At 43.7% G+C, this 22,500-nt stretch overlaps 2 protein-coding genes across 2 annotated transcripts in view; both read left to right on the plus strand.

The window, feature by feature from the left end:
- The window catches only part of LOC148425858 (double-strand-break repair protein rad21 homolog A-like), a 16,034-nt gene extending 12,207 nt beyond the window's left edge, over nt 1-3,827 (plus strand). The window contains exons 12-14 of the mRNA XM_088411672.1: nt 32-217; nt 2,677-2,760; nt 2,874-3,827. Of these exons, the coding sequence (XP_088267798.1) occupies nt 32-217; nt 2,677-2,760; nt 2,874-3,065 (462 nt within the window). The 3' untranslated portion in view covers nt 3,066-3,827. The remainder of the gene's footprint in view (nt 1-31; nt 218-2,676; nt 2,761-2,873) is intronic.
- Nucleotides 3,828-17,888: 14,061 nt separating this feature from the next.
- The window catches only part of LOC148425859 (eukaryotic translation initiation factor 3 subunit H), a 48,780-nt gene continuing 44,168 nt past the window's right edge, over nt 17,889-22,500 (plus strand). The window contains exons 1-2 of the mRNA XM_088411676.1: nt 17,889-18,056; nt 20,213-20,369. Of these exons, the coding sequence (XP_088267802.1) occupies nt 17,997-18,056; nt 20,213-20,369 (217 nt within the window). The 5' untranslated portion in view covers nt 17,889-17,996. The remainder of the gene's footprint in view (nt 18,057-20,212; nt 20,370-22,500) is intronic.

Raw genomic sequence — 22,500 nt, forward strand, 5'->3', positions numbered from 1 at the left:
TTTTGGCCCTAATATGCTCTTCGTTTTTCAGATGGCTGCCTTAGAACAGCAACCACAACAGTTGGCAGACCGCCCGGTCTTGCCTCAGAGAATAGACATGTCACAGGTCGACCTCCCCCCAGAGGAGACCACAGTCAACCTCACACAGCTTGTTCCTGAACTGGACCTCATTGGAGAGAAGAGCAAAGACAAAAAGGATGAGAGTGACGAAGAAGAGGTTAGTTGTTTTACTTTTCCATGGTGTGACATTTCTTATCAGAACAAGCAAGAAAGGGGCTTTGTGGGAATCTTTCGTCCCTTTCACACCGCAGGAACTCTTCTGCTGCTTCTAAAAACCACATGATCCTTGTCATTTCGCCTCAGATTTACATTGATTTATATTGTGGACCGGGGGGGGGGGGGGTGTCATGGGCTGTCTGCTCTTTAAAAAAAAAACACACACACAACACAAGCGTATGGACGGGGGTTTCTGTCGCCGTTGTAGTGTTTGTCCACTTTTTTTTTTAATCGCGCGAGGAGAGGGGAGGGGAGCGAGCTTGCTGTGCACGGTGTGGAAGAGTACTACATGAGTACGCTGCCAGGTGCTAGACTGCACAAGCACACAGATTGGATAATTTTCCACGGCACACCTGACAATATCTCGCGGCACACTGGTGTGCAGTGGTTGAAAAACACTGGTTTAGGTGAATACTGCCACCTACTGTGCGAGAGTTAGCACTCACACATCAACTTTGATGCCCTCCATTACACTTCTGGCTCAATATGTCATACTCTCCAAAAAAATTGAAATAAAAAGAAAAAGAATCTTATGGCATGCCGATATGAGAAATCTTGTGGCGTTAGATCTCGCAAGATCTCGTCTCGCAAGATCTCGTCCCATCCCTCGTCTCAATTGACAATTGACTGGGAAATAATATATTAGGGTGAGAAAAGCAGAGTCTTTTGTCATGCAAATATATAGGAAACTTTGCCCCCTGGTGGTGGGATGACTCATGCTTGATTAGACATTTAGTGTAGCCGGCTTTTTAAATGTTGATATAGCTGAGGATCATCTTAATCTTAGGATTGCGCAATTGATTAATTGTGCAGCCCTATCTGTAACTGATTAAAGATGAACTAAATCAGTTCCAAAACACAAATTTTTCATGTGGAAACTGAAGACAGTGCAACGGCAACCTACTGTGTGTTTGAATCAAGCATTTTGTGTAGCGGAGAGGCTGGAGCTGTGTTTAACACATCTAATTTAACACACGTTTAAAACAACTTGATGTACAGTGATCCCTCCTACTTCGCGGTCTCAGATATAGCAGTCTCAGTACTTTGCGGGTTTTTTCAGGAAAAATTTAAAATATTTCAAAATAAAAAATTAAAAAATGCGCAAAAACAGAAAAAAATTGGGAAAAAAACAAAAAAGTGCATTATAACAGTACTGTATTCATCAAATAACTAAGTAATATTAGTTAATAACTATGTTAAGAATTCTTCAAGCATTAGAGTTCGTGATGTTTGTTATCTTATTTTCAAATGCATGCTTTTAATTTGTCGGGTCGCATTGCATTTCCGTTTCCTGTTTTAAGTTCTCTGTGAGTCATTCGGCTCGTTTTGGTGACGTAGTGAATGACAACGTAAGCTCATATTTATACAGTGGTACCTCGGTACTCGACCGCCTCTATACTCGACCAAATCGGTGCTCGACCAAAAAATTCAAGTAGATAATGCATCGGACCTCAAACAGATTTTCGGTGCTCGACTAGCCGAGCCGAGCCGACCCGAACGCGCTCCTCGGCCCTTCTCGGCCAGCGGGTAAGCGCCAGTTCAACTCAGACCGCCAGCGGAGTAAGACGTTTGTTCGAGTATTTCTTCCCGGATTTAAACTTTTTCGTGTTGCTCTAGCCCTTAATAATGGGTCCAAAGAAAGACAGTGATAAGGGGAAGGCAAAGAGGAGAACAATGAGGACCACTATTGAACCGAAGAAGGAAATTATAGCAAAATATGAACGCGGTGTACCTCGCGTCGCAGTTAGCTAGCGTCATCATGGAAGGAGTAACTCCCTCCCGTCCTCTCCACATCCATTCCTGTATGCCATCAACCACTCTCCAAAACGTAAGTAAATTATACAAAACGGTTTATAATGCTTTATTTATCTTTATCATGTACTGCTTGTGCACATTTACTTGTGCACACATACTTTCCATTATTTCTTATGGGAAAATTGCTTTCGGTGTTCGAACAAACCGGTGCTCGACCACCACCTCAGAACGGATTATGGTCGAGTACCGAGGTACCACTGTAGTTTATTATCATTTGTGTTGATAACTGATACCCTACTTCGCGGGTTTCAGACTTCGTGGGGGGTTGACACCCCCCATTAACCGTAAAGTAGGGGGATCACTGTATTTCTGTTGAGAGGATCAGTTCATGCTCAGCTCCAAAAAGTGCTGATTAGTAAAGATTTAAGCAGTAGGCCTCACTCAAGCAACTTCAGAAAAATTAATCCTGTCCTGTAATTCTTAATCCTGTAAAACGTTCTATCAGTTATTTGTGAACCGTAAACAGATTATGCTCAGCATACGAGGATTGAAACAAAACTTTTTTTTTTAAAAGTGAAACTACAACGCTGTGCAAAAGAGGGAGGGAAAAAAAACAACTTGAGCCTTTTGTATCGTCTTAATTAGGATGAAGAGGGTCAGGCTGGAGACCAGGACCAAGAAGAGAAGCGATGGAACAAAAGAACTCAACAGATGCTACATGGTCTTCAGGTACCAAAACATTGTTTGTTAGTTCAAATCCTTTTTAATCAGCTTTTATTTTAAATTGATTAGTCAAAACCTTGTCATTGTTCGTGTGCTCCAATTTGTGGTCATCCCGACAGCGTGTCATGTCCAAGACTGGAGCAGACTCTGTTAGTCTGCTTGACTTGTGTCGGAACAACAACAAAAAGCAGGCTGCTGCTAAGTTCTACAGTTTCCTGGTCCTCAAGAAGCAGCAAGCGATCGAAGTCACCCAGACGGAGCCTTATAGTGACATAATTGCTACCGCTGGACCACGATTTCACCTTATTTAGACATTGAAAGAGGAAAAAAAAAAAAACACTTATTGCCACAGGCATTCCTTTTTTCTTTTTTTTTTTTTTTTTAAATGAGCATTTTTTTTCTGTCATACAGTTTTGTCAATTTTTTTCTGCTTTCATTGCGCAAGACAGGTTGGGGTTAGTGTGTAAGGTTTTTGGATGTCTGAAAAAATGATTTTGCTGTATTTTACTTGGAATTATGCAGTATTCATTTGAAATAAACACATTAACAGTTATATTTATAATGACACGTTTCCATTCCATCAACCAATGTTAGCTTTGATTAATTTTACTTCTATGAAAATTGTCTGCTTACCCATGAATATTCAAACATTTCTACTAGCTCTGGAAATAATACAACATTTTGTCATGAGAAGCCATTGTTTCCATGTGAAGTTCTGCATCGCTTGTGTACATATTCAGGAAAGGTACTGTTTTCTTCATACAAAATGAAACCTCTCCACCTCTCTGTTGCTATTGTTTTTCCACATAATACAAATCTGTCAAACCGTTTCCCCCCTGAGGCCAAATGTCATATTTCTGTTATCTAATTCAGACAGTTTGTCAGGTAAACTTAAACTTTTTTTTTTATTTTGTTTTTATTTTTGCATTTACAGTTGTACACCTTTTAGCATTGTGTAACCTGAAGATGTGCTTGTTACAGATACGTACAGTATCCCACCTTTGTAGTTCTTTCGGTAATCTTTAGTGATACATCTGTAAAGTTTAAAAATAAAAATGGTTTTACATACCCAATTGATGCAGATTTAATTTTCATTCTCATTTTCTTTCAAATGTCTTTTTTATTGATTCTGCAAAACCTCAATGACAGTCATGTTACAGAATCATGTACAGATTTCCTTGTGCGTTAACAAAAATACCCAATTCCCCAGACAGCACATGCTCCCATTTGACAGTGCAATGGTAAGATTCTCAAAAAAGGTCAGAAATGGGCGCTAGGGCTTGTAGACTCCATTTGTAGTGTCTCGGACTGAGAATCATGTTTCTTCCATGCGCAACATTACATCCTTCATCCAGTGCGCGTGAGAGGGGGGAGCTGGGTCCTTACATTATAGTAAAACACACCTCTTAGCTATTAAGAATAAAAAGGAAAGACGTTTTTGGGAGTGCTAGATAAGCTAAAGTCTGGGTCAACTCCAAATATGGCACTTATCAGGTTTGGCTCAATAATACAAAGTAGGATCTTTGACAAACTGCGCAAAACCAACTTCCAGAAGATAGAAAGGCCAAAACATGTGACTTAACATTGCCGGTTCACCCAGACATCTGTCACATTTCGAGTCCACATTAGGATGGATGCCAGTTTAACTTTGAATAGTGGACCCTGTGGACAACTTTTATTTCTTTATTCTACCAGAGAGAACAAAAAATAAAATCGGGAGTGGAGAACCCAAAATCGCAGGCAAAGAAATTCCACTACCACCAGCGTGAGCTTCCATAAAAACTCAGACTGGAGTCGAAGTTCCCAAATAAAAGTGTCTCCAATTAAGTAACCCAAGATGTTAGCAGAACAGTAATAATTCTGAAAGTTTGGCAAAGCAAATTCACCTGAATGTCTTAGTCATTGAAGAGTTTCTTTCTAGGATGTCTACCATTCCAAATTAGAAAGTAAGTAAGAAGTAAGTATTAATAAATCCAAAAATTTGAAAAATGATTTCAGAATCAGAATGGGAAGACAGAAAAAATATGTATTTAGGGAGCAGTATAATTTTGATCGCATTAATCCTACCTATAATGGAGGGTAATAATGAGGACCACTTGGAATAAAGCTGTTTTGAACGCTCAAGTAATGGGAAAAAATGAGCTTTAAATTGGTTCTGCAACTTTCTGGTGACACGTGTCCAATTATTCTTGACAGCCTCCCAAATGGTATTGGACATACCTGGTGTTCTAGTTTCCGCCAAGCAACAGTGGATCCAGTCTCCAATGCTTTCTCACCCAATTGCACTCCGGCAGTGCCAGTTCAAGAACAAGAGGGGCGTGATCAGAAATACTTTCTTATCTGCAAGATAGGAGACTTGAAAGCCTCAAGTTATCAAGAAAAGAAGTAGTCGATATGGGCGTAAATATGATGTACAAGAGGAAAAAAAAAAAAAATAGTCCCTACCTTTTGGATACAAAAAGTGTCATGGGTCAGTGACACTTAAGTTCTAATGGAAAGATTTAACGTACAAAACTGGTTTGTTCGGGCTGGCAATCTTGTAGTGATTCAATGAAGCATCCATAAAACAAAATCACCACCAAAAATTAACAAATGTGAGTTCAGGTCTGAGAGCTTAAAAAAAAAAAAATTGAAAAAAATTGAACATCGTCAGCATTGGGCGCATAAACATTAACCAATGCCACAAGATTGTGACACAGCCTACCTGAGACAATGACAGATCACCCATGAGCTGGTGTGCGAGGCCGAGAAGTTCCGACTAGATACAGTTGGAATCGCCTCCACAACACAGCTTGGGCTCTGATACCAGTCCTCTCGGGAGGGGTTGGACTCTCTTCCACTCTGGAGTTCCCCGCGGTGAGAGGCGCAGAGCTGGTGTGGGCATTCTTGTTGCCCCCCAGCTCAGCGCCTGTACATTGGGGTTTACTCCAGTGGATGAGAGGGTAGCCTCCCTCCGCCTTCGGGTGGGGGGACGGGTCCTGACTGTTGTTTTTGCCTATGCACCAAGTAGCAGTTCAGAGTACCCACCATTTTTGGGGGGTGTGCTGGAGAGCGCTCCCTTCGGGGACTCCCTTGTTCTCCTGGGGGACTTCAATGCTCATGTGGGCAATGACAGTGAGACCTGGAGGGGCGTGATTGGGAGGAACGCCCCCCCCCCCGATCTGAACCCGAGTGGTGCTTTGTTATTGGACTTCTGTGCTCGTCACGGATTGTCCATAACGAACATCATGTTCAAACATAGGGGTGTCCATATGTGCACTTGGCACCAGGACACCCTAGGCCGCAGTTCATTGATCGACTATGGAGTTTTATCATCGGATTTGCGGACGCATGTTTTGGACACTTGGGTGAAGAGAGGGCCGGAGTTGTCAACTGATCACCACCTGGTGGTGTGTTGGCTCCGATTGTGGGGGAGGATGCCAGCCAGACCTGGCAGACCCAAATGTATCGTGAGGGTCTGCTGGGAACATCTAGCAGAGTCCCCTGTCAGAAGGAGTTTCAACTCCCACCACCGGCAGAATTTCTTCCACATCCCGGGGGGGTGGGGGAGGGACATTGAGTCTTAGTGGACCATGTATCGCGCCTCCATTGTCGAGACGGCTGATCGGAGTTGTGGCCGTAAGGTGGTCTGTGCCTGTTGTGGCGGCAATTCCCGAACCCGCTGGGGTAAGGGATGCCGTCAAGCTAAAGAAGGAGTCCTATCAGGCCTCTTTGGCCTGTGAGACTCCAGAGGCAGCTGACAGGTACCGGCTGGCCAAGCGGAGTGCGGCTCTCCCATCTCTGGGGCTGAAGTCACTGAGGTGGTCATTAAACTCTTTGGTGGCAAGGCCCCGGGGGTGGATAAGATCCGCCCGGAGTTCCTGAAGGCTCTGGAGGCTGTAGGGCTGTCTTGGCTGACACGCCTTTGCAACATCGCATGGACGTCGGGGACAGTGCCCCTGGATTGGCAGACTGGGGAGGTGGTAACCCTTTATAAGAAGGGGGACCGGAGGGTGTGTTCGAACTACAGAGGAATCACGCTCCTCAGCCTCCCCAGTAAGGTCTATTCAGGGGTGTTGGAGAGGAGGGTCCGTCAGGTAGTCGAGTCTCAGATTCAGGAGGACCAGTGTGTCGTGGAACAGTGGACCAGCTCTACACCCTCGGCAGGGTCCTTGAGGGTGCATGGGAATTCGCCCAACCTACATGTGCTTTGTGAACTTGGAGAAGGCGTCGACCGTGTCCCTCAGGGATCTCTGTGGGGGGTGCTTTGGGAGTACGGGGTACCGGACGCCCTGATAAGGGCTGTTTGTTCCCTGTATGACCGATTTCAGAGCTTGGTCCGCATTTCCGGCAGTAAGTCGAATTCGTTTCCAGTGAGGGTTGGACTCCGCCAAGGCTGCCCTTTGTCACCGATTCTGTTCATTACCTTTATGGACAGAATATCTAGGCACAGCCGAAGCGTTGAAGGGGTCCGGTTTGGTAGCCTCAGCATTGCATCTTTGCTTTTTGCGGATGATGTGGTGTTGTTGGATTCTTCAGGCCGTGACCTCCAACTCTCACTGGAGCGATTCGCAGCCGAGTGTGAAGCGGCTGGGATGAAGATCAGTACCTCCAAATCTGAGACCATGGTCCTCAGTCGGAAAAAAGTGGAATACCCTCTCCGGGTTGGGGATAAGGTCCTGCCCCAAGTGGAGAAGTTCAAGTATCTCAGGTTCTTGGTCACGAGTGAGGGTAGAATGAAGCGTGAGATCGACAGACGGATCGGTGCGGCATCTGCTGTCATGCGGGCACTGCACTAGTCTGTCGTGGTGAAGAAAGAGCTGAGCGGAAAGGCGAAGCTCTCTGTTTACCACTCGATCTACATTCCTGCCCTCTACTATGGCCACGAGCTGTGGGTCGTGACCGAAGGAGCAAGATCCTGGATACAAGTGGACGAAATGAGTTTCCTCGCAGGGTGTCCGGGCTCTCCCTTAGAGATAGTGTGAGAAGCTCGGTCATCCAAGAGGGGCTCAGTGTCGAGCTGCTGCTCCTCCGCGTTGAGAGGAGCTCGCTGAGATGGTTCGGGCATCTGGTTAAGGGTGCCCCCCGGACGCCTCCCTGGTGAGATGTTTCGGGCATGTCCCACTGGGAGGAGGCCCCAGGGACGACCCAGGACACGCTGGAAGGACTATGTCTCTCGGCTTGCCTGGGAGCGCCTGGGGATCCTTCCAGGAGAGCTGGATGAAGTGGCCGGGGAGAGAGAAGTCTGGGCTTCCTTGCTCAAGCTGCTGCCCCCGCGACCTGACCCCAGAAGACAGCGGTAGAAGATGGATGAATGGATGGATGGTATAGCTAGTTTTTACCTTCCAGGTAACAAAGTTAAAGTAACTGTTCAAACACTTCACATTGAACAGGATGAATGACATATATGACCATAAAAATGACCAAAAAGAAAAAAAAAAAGAAAAGAGAGAAAAGGGAGATGTGGATTCATGCACGCACACCAGCACACTCACATATAAGCACACTTGCTGTCACCCCAGAACCAAAAAAAAAAAAAAAAAAGTGCTATATAAATTAAAGTCCATTTATCATTTAACGCCCTAATTCTAAGCAACATAAGACCTAAACATAAGACCTTTAGCACTTTTAAACACAGACTTTAAGATTTTCACAGAAGTCTTGGTAATAAAATCGGCATCTCAAAGATACAGGTTGATACATAATAAAACCCAGTTGGTTCTTGATCTTATTGAGTATAATCATCAAATTGGTTTTATGTTGTTTCTTGACTACCATAAAGCATTTGACTCAATTGAACATTGAACATGGTATTGTCCTTGTCAGTAAAAAAAGAACCCTGCAGCGAATGGAGAGGTTGAGGGACGAATATGCCCGGCTGACAGTGAGGTGGAAATGAAATCGCGGAACAACACCTGCTAGGGAGGTGAGATTTTGGACAGTTTCGCCGATGGGTAGGTCGATCCCGGCACGATATCGATGGTGTAGTCATATGGGCGGTGGGGAGGTAGGGCGAGTGTCTGGTCTTTACTAAAAGCCTCCCATAAATCATGGTAATTGGCTGGCACCCGTTCTAAATTGATTTCCTCACATTTGGAATAGCGTGCGGGATACTGGCAAACCACGTGGCTCGAAGACAGTGCGCATGACAGAATGGACTCAAACCGGTGATAACCGGCTTGGTCCAATTAATACTCGGGTTATGTAATTCTAACTCTATGTGGGCACAACAAACAGCTTAATTTGCTTGTGGTGATTCCAACTGGACCCGTCTGATGGGTCACTAAGGCCAGTGGGCGCCCATCTTCATCAAATCAAATTTTATTTGTATAGCCCTGAATTACCGAAGCCTCAAAGGGCATCGCAAGTGAAAAGAGGTCATGTTGAGACTTCTTTCGAAAAAAGAAGTCATACAGAGACATCTTTTCGGTGTAAGGTACACAACAGCATCCCTTGTCAAAGCTCCCAGAAGGGGAAGGAAAAACTCAAAAATCCCAATTTGGGGAAAATCAGAAACCTTCAGAAGGGACCACAGGTGGGAGGAGCCCCCTTCCAGGCCCACAGGTTGAAGTGGATGCTGCATGCACCAAATACAGACCAATAGATACACATTACAGACAAATACAGGTACACAATACAGAACAGGGCCAAATAAGAGCGGTCAAGTCAACCTTCACCATCTAGCTACCCCCTCCCTGAGCCAGGAGAAGGGGGCAGGAAAAAAAAAAGAAGAAAGCTGCAGACAGGCCTATTAACTACTATTTATACTAACTGCTTTTGAGTATAAATGTGTTTTTAGTCGGGATTTAAAGTTTCTACTGAAGTGGCTGCGCGAACTTCCATAGGTAGGTCATTCCATGGTACTGGTACATGGTACATGGTAACTAAAGTTGTCGGGACGGAACATATGGTGATGCTCGAGTCGACGAGATAGGAAGGAGCTAAACCGTGTAAAAGTGTATAAGTAATTAACAACACCTTAAAATCACATCTCATGTGTATTGGAAGCCAATGCAGGTCAGCTAGAATCGGAGTAATATGATCGAACTTTCTCGTCCTAGTCAATAGTCTCGCTGTTGCATTTTGTAAAGACTGCAGGCTTTTGATGCAGGACATGGGAAGCCCAGAAAACAGAACATTACAATAGTCTAGGCGCAACGTAACAAATGCATTAATTAATGTTTCAGCATCGCTGGGAGAAAGAATAGGGTGAATTGTAGCTATATTGCGAAGGGGAAAAAAAACACCGTTCTTGTCGTTTTAATTTATATGTGTCCGAAAAGAGAGGGTTGAGTCAAATATCACGCCGAGGTTTTTTGCAAAACTACTTTGGGAAATAGTACAGTTATCCAGGTTCAATGTGGTATTCTTCTTCATCAAGTACTGATGATGAGCAGGGTCAATAATTAACATCTCTGTTTTACTAGGGTTAAGAAGCAGAAAATTGGAAGCCATCCATTCTTTAATCTCGGCAAGGCATGCCTCCAGTGTACGCCACTCGCACGGATCTGTTGTTTCTAAAGGCATGTACAGTTGGGTATCATCAGCATAGCAACGAAAACTAATAGCATATTTACGTATAATATCGCCAAGAGAAATCATGTAGATGTTGAACAGTAAGGGACCAAGTACTGACCCCTGCGGGACGCCACATGAGACGGAGAAGGATTTTGAGATCGCATTGCCATAAGAGACACTATGCGTCCTTCCCAGGATGTAAGTTCTGAACCAAGAAATTGCTGATCCCAAGATACCAACACATGATTTAAGACGTTCTATAAAAATGTGATATCAATAGTGTGAAATGTGGCACTAAGGTCAAGCAATAATAATATTGATGAGATGTTGGAATCCATGGGCTGTCTCAGTTGATTGGTTGGCCCTTAAAGCCTTGGTTGTGGTTAATAAGACCACACTGATCTAGGACCTCAAATGTTATAAGATAATGATCAGACATAGCGTTAGTACACAGCAAAATTGTGACATTTGAGGCAGTTAGCCACGGGTTAACACCAAATCTAAGATATCACCATTCCGGTGTGTCACTGCTTCTATTATTTGTGTAAAACCAAATGCATCGATTATTGCTTGAAATGCTACAGTAAGTGGCTCCAATGGGGAGTTCATATGATAATTGAAGGCACCCATAATTAATATATTATCTGCATGAGTTGTTAAATCAGCGATAAATCCAAGGAACTCATCTAAGAATCTAAGAATCCAGAGTACGGACCGTGAGGACGGTAAATAACTAGCACATAGAATGGTAGTGAGGAGATTGATCGCATAACATGAGCCTCAAATGTCTTGAAGGTGTGATTAGTGCCACGGTAAAGTCAATGAAGTTGTCATCAGCCCCCGAGTCAAGGCAGTGATTGTGTGCCGACTGTTAGCGTATAAAACCTCCCCGGCCAGCTGCAACCGCCGAAGTGGTGTATTGTCCGCTATCCCGCTGACCGATCCACAGTCTCTATCCTATTCACAGTTCTCTGATATAGCCCCCCGATGAGTTGACTGACGGTGGGTGTTGTGGTCTGGCCGCAGCGTGCAGGCAGCGATCACGTGACCAAGTTAACCAAAATAAAGGCAAAGGCGTAGCGCATCTGATGTTCCCTCTCGCCATGAGTAAGACGGCCCCCTCCAATTTGCATGGGTTCGCTGCTGGCTGCTGCCCACTCTGGAGCTGACGCTGAAGCGGTGAAGGTCCGTTCCCTTTCCATCTCTCCTCCCCGGGAAAGGCATCCGTTTGGCGTCTATCTCTCTCCTGTGTTCTTGTAGTCGATTGTTGAGCCGAATGGCCAGCACGATCAGCTCTTCCAAGGTGGGGGTTTCGTCTCGAGCGGCGAGCTCGCCCTTTAACTTATTGTGGAGCCCCCTGTGAAAGATTCTACGTAGCGCTGACTCCCCAAAGCTGCTCTCCACGGCTAAGATATGGAACTTTACTGAATAATCAGCCATGTTGCAGTTGCCTTGTTTATTGTCGAGTAGCTGATCTCCGGCTTTGCGACCCCATACTGGGTGGTTAAACATGTTCCGAAATTCTTGTGCGAGAAAGTCTCGGCGTGCGAGGTTGGTTGCACTCACGGCCATAGCCCAGGCGGCCGCCTTGTCAGTGAGGAGACTCATAATAAATGCAATCTTGGACCGGTCGTACCAGGAGGTCAGCGGTTGTTGGTCAAACACAAGGGAGCATTGATGGATGAAATTGCCTTGCTCATCCGCGTAGGTGCAGGATGTGGGATGGCTGGGATGGCAACGGGATACCGATGTTGAGCTGGGAGCTCAACGTTGGTGTCCCGTTCCTGTCGCCAGAGCTGACCGCTTCTGGGTTGGTTGCTGGAATGCGAGAAGCGACCTCCTCCACGCTTCTTGCTAATGCGGAAATGGCTCCCTGGAGCTCTTCTATCATCTGCTGGTGTCGACCAACCAATTGTCCCTGGCTTACTAGTTGGTAAATGGACTTTCACGTATATCGCGCTTTTCTACCTTGGGTACTCAAAGCGCTTTACACTAACTAGTCATTTACCTACTGATGACGCAGCATCAGGAGCAATTAGGGGTTCAGTGTCTTGCTCAAGGACACTTGGACATGGTCTTGATGGTCGGGAGATCGAACTCACAGCCTCTCAGCTGGGAGACGCCCACTACTACCGAGCCATGCCGCGCTTATGTACGCACTCGGTATGGGCTGGGTCCATTTTGGCCGGGTTATTTTGTTATGAATAACTGAGGAACTCGAGCGGATTCAGGACCCTAGCAAATCCCATGAGGAAGTGGATAGTCAATGATAGTTTATTAAGAGAAAGCGCATGCCAGGCGTAGAAACATAAAGAGTGCTAAAAGATAAAGTATCAAATCGATGGCCCCTTTGGCCAAGGCAGTAGAAAGTTCCTGATCGAGGGCCAAGGTCTTTGCCATTGTATGGGGGGCTGGTGTCGGAACTGCAAACTGTACCCCTGGGACAGGGTGGAAAGCACCCAGGGTTCTGACCCTAAAGCAACCACAGCCTGAGCTGCCAAGGAGAAAAACACCCTACAGCCGGCCTCAACTCCTCAGTCCCATGAAGTTGTGGTGCCTTGAGAGGGCGGGCAGAGGGGCAACCGCCCGTGGCCTATTGTCAGGCAACCGAAGACCAAAACGAGTGTCCACAGCGGCATATCTTCTGGGGAGGTGCAGGGAACTTGCGCCCCCAAACATTTGGGCACGTAATGGAACATGGTCCCGACGCACAGAGGAGGCAAACCGAGAAGGAGCAGAAATGACAGAAGCTCTGTCACGGTCGGAGAGCGGCACACAGGCCTCACGGACCCCTGAGCGAGCGTTCCAGTGTCTCCACTGAACCAGAAATGAAAAACGTCCGAGGAACCACAGGGAAGTCCTGCAGAGTATTCTTGGAGGACTCAGTTTGGGAGGAATGAGACAACCACAGAAGACGGTGCAAACGGACCAAGTAGGACATTGCACCCTAGTGGTCCCTTGTCATAAGAGTAAATGCATGTAGACATGCTTCACCAAAAGACAAAACTATCTCCTTTCCGCCACAGCCATGGCAACGAACAACAGTTGCGAGACAGGTGGGAGTTGCCAATTCAAGCCGAGCGCGCGCAAGCATTATAGGCCTTCGTAATGTGGTCATCCGCCATGTGACACCGAGCAAGCTCGTTTGGTGAGTAGAGTAAGGAAGCAACATCCTCCTCCACAACAGGCATCCTGTCTAACCCAATGTTAGCAACTTCCTGCAACGCCGCCAATGTACACCCCTCAGACGTAAGGCGGGGCTAAAGCACTCGTATCGTCGCAACAGGACTGCAAGATATCTAAATAATGCCCACACTGTGGGACAGTGAAGGCAGCAGAAGAGCGGCCACGCCAGAAAAAAGGAGACTCAGAAGAGACTGGGGACAAGGAACGTCCACCTGAAGCTCCCGTAAAGCAGAGCTCAAAAGCGACACAAGTGAATCTGCATCACCTGATATGGTGAGCGATGAGCCCCTCTCAGAAGGAGTGGAACCAATAGTGGAGTTCATAGAATTGAACCTAGAGTCACGGAAGCATGAGTCTGAAGCAGACAGAGAAATGGCATCAACATCCTTGTAAAGGTCCGGTGCTACGGCGCCTTGAAAAGGGGGTTGCTCACCAGATGGCTAGGCACTCAGCTAGAGGAGGTCCTGAAACAGTGCAGAAATCCCTTCCAATTGGGAACGCAAAAAGGCAAACTCAGCCTCTAACCCTGAGGCCCACTGCTAGCCAGCAGCGTATCCTCACTTAGGAGAAAGCAGGCAGTGCTAGATTGGCTGGCGCCAAGGAGCCTGCCAACTCAACGAAGGTAGCCTTTTTGGACTCCAAAGACCTCATATGGAATACAAACCAACGCGCAAGAAGGTTCTGAGAGACAGACTACTGGGTGACATTGCCTTATATATGTTCCCATATACATAACGTTTTTGGCCGTATGCATTCCCCTTTCAATGTATTCCCCTGTCAATCGGCTCAATCATCAACAGCTGCTGCCAATCCCGTTCACTTTACAACCCGACCTCTTCCTCACTACCGCTGCCCTATTGTCTCCATGAGCCAAGCCGAGCTTTCCAGCAATTCTTCCTGCCTCTTTATCAATGTACCGCCCCTGACTGCCCGATAGCCTGCCATTTAGAGCTGACTTTTCGTGCTTCAACCCTGCCTGAATTCGACCATCCATTAGCCTGCCGAAATAATAACCCCGCTCGAGCCCCCGTCCCGTCTGCGCCCTCTTGTCTGACTGCCTGCCATGTCCCCGCTTCCCTGGCCCAGAGAGCCCCTCCACAGTGGCCCGTCCTCATTTGCTTCTCCTCCTGCAAGTATCCCTCAGCAAATAAACATTCTTTCTCTAATTTTACCTGCCTGTGTGTGCTCTAGGGTCCTCCATTTCTTAGCTGTGACACTTACCAATATTTTCATAAATAGCTCTGCTGTTTGTTAGGATGGCCACTGGAAAACTGCACATGTTCTTTTGAACATTAATCCTCATGTGTTCTGTTTTTATTTCAATAACTTCCATAACCGCTCTGTGGCTCCATCTGTATTGTAAATGCAAATACACACACACACACACACACACACACACACACATATATAAATATATACACACATATACATATATATATATATATACATATACATATATATATACATATATATATATATATATATATACATATACATATACATATACATATATATATACATATACATATATACATATATACATATATATATATATATATATATATATATATATATATATATATATATGTTAAGACTTGCCAAGACATTAAAAAATTAAACATATTGGGATCTGAAATTATAATCAGCCAATTGACTGACGACTTTACCCTATTCCTAAAAAAACAGCAATCAGGTACCAAGAGCTATTAAAAAATAAAAAAGTTCTCTTTAGGTCAGGTCTAACTTTGAACCTTAAGCAATGTGAACTTTTAGCTATACATGATACACATCCAGAAAACATCTGTAATGTTCCAATAAAATCAGTAATAAACTATCTTGGAGTCTGTCAAGGGGGTGCGAGGCGGGCAAATAGGAGACACCTATTTGCCCCCCTCACTACACTCTGGACTCAGTCTTTTCAGATTTAGAGGACTGCCCCCCATTTGTCACGTGCTCAGGTGGACGGATGGAAGGTGAACTATCCTCTAACTCAGAAAAGTTAAGAAAAGAGTTAAGAAAAATGGAGTTAAGAAAAATGTGCGGGGACAGAATAGTGACATAAGGGAGTTGGGAGGAACACGAGGGAGACGCGGAAGTAAAAGACGCGGGGGACGGGTTTGAAGCGGGGACAGACATGGACTCGGATGGAAGAGACATGGAAAAAATAACAAGAGGTCTCACACTGGGGGAACGGGGCTGGCCGGCGGGCTGAGAGCAGATTCGGGCGGGGCGGCGGCATTGTGTCCGCCGCCGCAAGCTTCCTTCTGGGTCCTGAGTTGGTTAGATCATTCTGTCAAGGGTGTGTGAGGCGGGGAGGAAGGCTGGCGTGGTTGCGGAGGTGGAGGACCCAAAAGCAGGAGGGCCTCGAGACAGGGAATTCGTGTAATAATCCATGTTTATTTGACCAAGTGGCAGGCAGGAACAAATGCGGCGAAAACAGGACGGCGAAAACTCACAAAGGGCGCAGGCTGACAAGGCACAGAACTAACACGAACAGGCAGGGAGAGTAGAGACGAGACGGGTGAAATGCGACTATAAGACAATGATCCACACGGGCTGTAACGAAAACTCGGCTTAAATACACACACACACTAATCAGACAGACACACGGCAGCTGGGCAGGGAACAATAGGCGGGGGAAGCGGATTGGAGGAGACACGAGGGCAGGTAACACGGACAGCTGGACCAAATCAAAAATAACGCAGGGAGACACGAGAGGAGCAGAAGCAGGAACTATACAAACAGAAAAGAATAGAATCCCTCAAAATAAACCCACAACCCAAAATCTAACAAACTATGACAGTAGTCCATCTAACGAAGAATAAGAAGCAAAGTGAAACTCTGAATATTGAAAGCAAAATAAAACAATGCAAACCCAAATTAATTTATGGCTACAGTGAGACATCTATCATTGGCAGACTCTATTTAACAAAATTTGAAAGTCTATCAAGATGCATTTACACAGCCTACTCCTAAGCAATTCCAAATAAATTGATCTAAAGCGAATCAACCAAATCAATTTCAATTTTATATGGTGAAATATAGAAGATTATATGAAAAAAGCCACATGGTTAAAGAAATAAGTGAGGGCGGTCTGAAGGCAATAGATTTTGATTGCCTCAATTGCACCTTGAAAATAAATTGGATCAAATAATGGATGACTCAAAGAACTCTTTTTGGTATTGTGCTCCTAACGATATTGTCAAGAAAGTAGGAGGCATTGAATTTTTACTTGTGAGCAACTTTACTGTTCCAAAACTTCCTATTCAATTATCTGAGTTCCACCAACAAATTTTCCTTTATTGATAAATGTTATATGTACACAATGCACATCCACTATTTGGAACAATTATGACATTTTACAGAGAAATAAATTATTTTTTGAAGATTAGGTTGAAAGGATCACATGGTCTTTGTCACACCCAATGCATGACAATGGTCTGTTGCTAAGTTATGATCAATTTGGGCAAAAACATAATTTCAATCTGTCAAAATATGATTTCATGAAATTGCTGAAAGCACTTCAACAGCAATGTATCTCTAAGATTAAAGAAATAATACAGTATCAACCAATTAAGCCACTGCCACCATCTCTACTTCAGGGCTTACATATTTTGGAAAGACAATGTAATGGTGCATTCATAAAACAGCACCTAAAGAAAATTATGTTTCCAGAAAATTAAAGAAACACACTTTATATTATGAATGATATCTACCCATCTAAAGATTTATTACATTTACGTTTTAGTTTAGTACGCGGCGCGTAATTTTGCCTATCTCATGAAGTTAAATTTTTTTAACTTTTGTCGCGTGTCTCGTTGCGACAACCAATTAACTTTGGGAACGTTCAACGTCTCACAGAGGGGGCAGGAATGAATCATGACGGCCGCTTTGTGGTCACCGGGAGCTATCCAACATGGCCAGTTGAGCTTTCAATACAAAAACAGAGCCAAGCAAGAGCACTCGCAACGTATTTTAACAAAAGACGAAACACATTTACATTTCAGGAAACAACTTTACAAAACAAAAGCCGGAACAAATGACAACAAAGACAAACCGGAAAAGGTACTGACCATATTGCTGAGTGACAGACTCCAGAAGTCATGACGGAATAGTGAGAGCGAAATTTTGAGCTGCAGGACACAAGGCTCAGCTACGGCCCTGTAGTGCAAAACAAATGAAATAACTGCAAAATTTCTAATATGTCACTAACCATTTTAACAAAAGACGAAACACGTTATCATTTTTGCAAACAAATTACAAAAAGTCGAAACGAATTTGTTTGGTCTTTTGTTGAGAAATGTTTTGTGAAATGTTAAAAGTGTTTCACAATTTTCTAATTTGTTTTGCATTTCTGGGGCATCGGAAGTATCATTAGCTTTGCATGAATTAATACAGACTCCGGAACTTTCTGTTATGACGCGTTTCTTCACAAACAGGAAGTTGATGCGATATCGGAAATGTCCGTTAGAGAACGTTGTCCCCCTCACCCCCTTTTCCTCGTGTAGCGGCTTGTTGGTAGTTTCCAAATAAGATCGATCACCTTTCTTACCGTCGTAATGGCTTCGACTGGTGGCACCTTGGACTCTCCTGTGAAGCAGATCCAGATAGACGGTTTGGTAAGTGTCACTGAACCATTTTATGGTAATTTATTTATTTTTTTAGAAACAAGTTGTACTGCTACCACATGTGAAACCTGCTTATGCACATACATAACTTGGGCGATTTCTAATGAGGACCTTCTTTCTTGTTACTGTGAAAAAAACGTTGTGATCGGGCAATAATTTGTTTGAGTACGATACGTTCCGGGCCCTTGTGCGAGATGTTTTTCGCATATTTTTGTAGCCAGGCCACTTGGGTATGTGGTACTAAATCTGATACGTATTCGATCTTTTGACATGCGACTTCAGTCTGCGGCGGCAGTAGATTGGAAAAGCCAAAACAATAGCGGACGAGGCGAAGTCAACTTAATGGAGAGCAAGCTGTATTTCGTCTGTCTCTTCTCGCTCTTGCGTTTGCTTGCTCGCTCAGCACCAGCTACTCTAGCTAGCTGCTAGAGAGATGTTGCTGGCACTGAACAAAATGCCATGGCAGAAAATTCTCCCCTTTCCCTCCTCACTGTAATTCACTCCTTGAACCTAATTTTGAAAATATTCTGGTGAAATGAGTTTAAGTAAAGTTGGCAAGATATTGGCAGATTCGGACTTTAGCGACCAATACCTCTCAGCCAAAACGTTGTCTAAACACCAAAGTTGCCTTTGTGCCTCCTTCATAATACGGACTACCAGCTACAATGTCAAAAAAGGCATTTGTAAAATATTTAAACCGTTTGTTTCGCTGAAAAGACGCAGTTGATCTCTATGAGCAGCAGAGGCTGGGCGAGTGCGCAGGGGACCGTCTGCATATTATTAGATGAGGAACAGTAACACCACAATTTGTGATTATGAAATCAACGAACACATCAAAGACATTAACATGATCATATTGGAACAGTGCTTTTGGATGTAAAAGCGTTTGTTTAATTTTGGAGATTTTTGTTCTTAATGATCATTAATAAATTAAATATTAATCTGTAGCTTCAATATTGTTTAATATAAGGAGTCCAAAATCACTGGGCACATCAATGACGTTTTCATGATCACACTACAACAGTCGTTTTTTAAGTAAATTATTTTGTTAAAATTTGGGGATTTATTTTAAATGCATATTGACCATAATTTACCAATACATTGATCAATAGCTCTGCTGTTGGTTGGATTAGGGACTCCAAAATCCCCAAACACATCATTGAACTCCCTCCCTTCATGCTACAACCTCTGGTTTTCTAATACATCCCTTTGCCTTATTTTAAGAATTTTTTTTCATGCTTATTGATCAATATTTACCCATATATTAATCAATAGCTCTGCGGTTGGTTGAGTTTGAGATCCCAAAATCACCACACACATCAGTGAGATCAATCTCTTCATGCTACAACCTCTGGTTCTCTCATTAATCCCTTTGCCAAATTTTAATGATTTTTATTTAATGCTTATTGATCAATATTTACCAATATATTGATCAATAGCTTGGCGGTTGGTTAAGTTAGAGATCCCAAAATCGCCAAACAGATCAGTGACGTCCCTCCCTTCATGCTACAACCTCTGGTTTTCAAACAAATCCTTTTGCCAAATTTTAAGGATTTTTTTGTGTTTATTGATCAATATTTACCCATATATTGATCAATAGCTCTGCTGTTGGTTGGGTTAGGGACTCCAAAATCACCACACACATCAGTGGCATCCCTCCGTTCATGCTACATCCTTCGGTTTTCTAATAAACCCCTTTGATTAATTTTAAGGATTTTTTTATGCTCATTGATCAATATTTAACAGTATATTGATCAATAGCTCTGTGGTTGGTTGAGTTAGGGACTCCAAAATCGCCAAACAGAGTCCCTAATTTTGGAGTTCCTAACCCAACCAACAGTCGAGGTATTGATCAATATTTTGACACTTAAGTGTGTCCTTCAGGCTCTGAAAAGCATCTTACTCAATCATGTTCTCCTTTGATGAAAACATCTTATACAATAATAACTGTCAACCTCCCACAACAATGTTCTTCTTTGGTATGAAAACAAGATAGTAAAACGGTCAAAACGTCCTGACCAAAAACAAGTTAGTGAAAAACAACTTATATAACCATGGTTGCACATTATATTCGGGTTTTCAACGGCTATGGGAAGCATCACTAATTAACATTCCTCTCAATGACAATACTTATTTGATTCACACAGGTGGTGCTGAAGATCATCAAGCACTACCAGGAAGAGGGCCAGGGCAGTGAGGTGGTTCAGGGCGTCCTGCTGGGCCTGGTAGTTGATGACCGGCTGGAGATCACCAACTGTTTTCCCTTCCCGCAGCACACTGAGGATGATGCAGACTTTGATGAAGGTAAATGTGTGTTGAACTGAGCTATAGTGTTTTGTCTGTCATTTTGGTCTTATTTTCTTTTAATATTCTATATAAAACACATTAAATTGATTAGTTGCAGAAATTAGCTGTTTAAATAAATTTGTCTTGCTTTGTATTATTCCATGTCTCACGCACCCTCTTCACTGACAATGTCAAAGGAAAGACTCAGAACTTTGAACCCTTTTACTCAAACTGTTAGTGCGTTTGAGTTCAAACATTTGAATGGTATACCCACTTTTGGGTTCCATGAAAAACATACTCAATTTTAGACCACATTTAGATACCTTTTGTTTTAATGGTAGGTTGGTGACTTGTTAGAAGGAATTTTTGAAGAGCTGGCTATCTTACAGCTGCATACAGCTTGTGTTAGCTGCGGTGTATGGCATAATTTTTTTTTTGCAGAGTTTACAAAGTGTCTTTGTCTTATCATTCAATGTTTTGCCATCCTTTTCCATATTTGGAAAACCAAAATGTTGCCACACATATGATTTAAAAGAAATTGGGGCGTCGTGTATTTCTCCTGTCTACTCCGTTGTGCACTTTCTCCTCTTCAAATAATGGCAGATTGCAAACAATGTTTAGGTTCTTTTAGAACCCTCACGTTGAACGTGATTAGGATGCACACTGCAGGGAGGTAGTGCTATGTTGATCAACCGTGTTTAACGTTGGAAGTTGTTAAATACAATTATTTTTAAAAAATGTTGCTCAACCAAGCTAACGGTGTTTCTTGGGTGATCTGTACTAAAGGTGTAGCGTACAGCAAAGCCATACTCACGTTTTTTTTTTTTTTTTAAACCCACAATGGCTGAAGAAGAGCCAATTGAAATTTGGACAGATGCAACTTACAGCATTGGCGTCCATGTAAATAAGAAGAATGGCTATTGTATTTGTATTGAAATGTGGGAGACAGCCGTTTGGTGAGTGTCAAGCATTTGATTTTTCTTCATTTTTTATTTTTATTATGCTTGTGCAATTTTATTCCATTCATATTCAATTTGTGGTAAAGAAATAAATTGATATTCTTATATTAAAGTGCGATTTGTAATTTAGCATGCAATCTTGTTAAAGCTTGCCTGATCTTGGTGGCCTGCATATAACTTCATGGACAAATAATTTTAAATGATTATTAATTGTTTTAAGATTTGGGGGTATCTCTTAAATGCTTAAATTACTTTATGCGGCTTTATTGACGTTTAAATAATCCGGAAAATAGCCTGTGTAGCCCTGTAATGCAATTGTCATGCGTATTTATTCGAGTTGAATCACGGACTTGGGCGGGAGAAGGTAGACTTCTTTGGAAACAATGTATGGGCATTACTTTTATTAGAGCCCGAGCTGCGACCGCTGCGAGGTCCCTATTGTTATTCTCCAGATTATTATTATTAGGGCCCGAGCAGCGACCGCTGCAAGGTCCCTATTGTTCCTGTCCAGATTATTATTATTAGGGCCCTAGCAGTGACCGCTGCGAGGTCCCTATTGATCTTCTCCAGATTATTATTAGGGCCCGAACAGCTACCACTGCTAGAGCCCTCTTGTTTTTCTCCGGATTTTTATTATTAGGACCCGAGCAGCTACCGCTGCGAGAACCCTCTTGTTTTTCTCCGGATTATTAGGGCCCGAGCAGCTACCACTGTGAGAGCCCTCTTGTTTTTCTCCGGATTATTATTATTAGGGCCCGAGCAGCTACCGCTGTGAGAGCCCTCTTGTTTTTCTCCGGATTATTAGGGCCCGAGCAGCTACCGCTGCGAGAGCCCTCTTGTTTTTCTCCAGATTATTATTAGGGCCCGGGCAGCGACCACTGCGAGAGCTGTAATTGGACCTACATGATCTGATATTTTCATAAACGTCATATATGGGATGGGAGTCCAATGTGGAACACACCTACAAGCCTATTTTTTATCGTCGTAAGAGCGCCACCTTGTGGCAACAAAAATATAGCAATTCCTTAACGTTTTTATGTACTCTGCTGAGCCCCTTAAATGCCTAATGCCCTCCACAAAATAGTACGATGTTTCGACAATGGGGGTGGCCTTTACGGCATTGGAAGTCACACAACTGTAACAATAAAAGCTGCAGTAACTCAACCCATATTATCCCACCTTCCCTAAAT

The sequence above is a fragment of the Hippichthys cyanospilos genome, chromosome 3 (genome assembly GCF_059441005.1).
Source record: "Hippichthys cyanospilos isolate Australia breed blue-spotted pipefish chromosome 3, RoL_Hcya_1.0, whole genome shotgun sequence".
Lineage (NCBI taxonomy): Eukaryota > Metazoa > Chordata > Actinopteri > Syngnathiformes > Syngnathidae > Hippichthys > Hippichthys cyanospilos.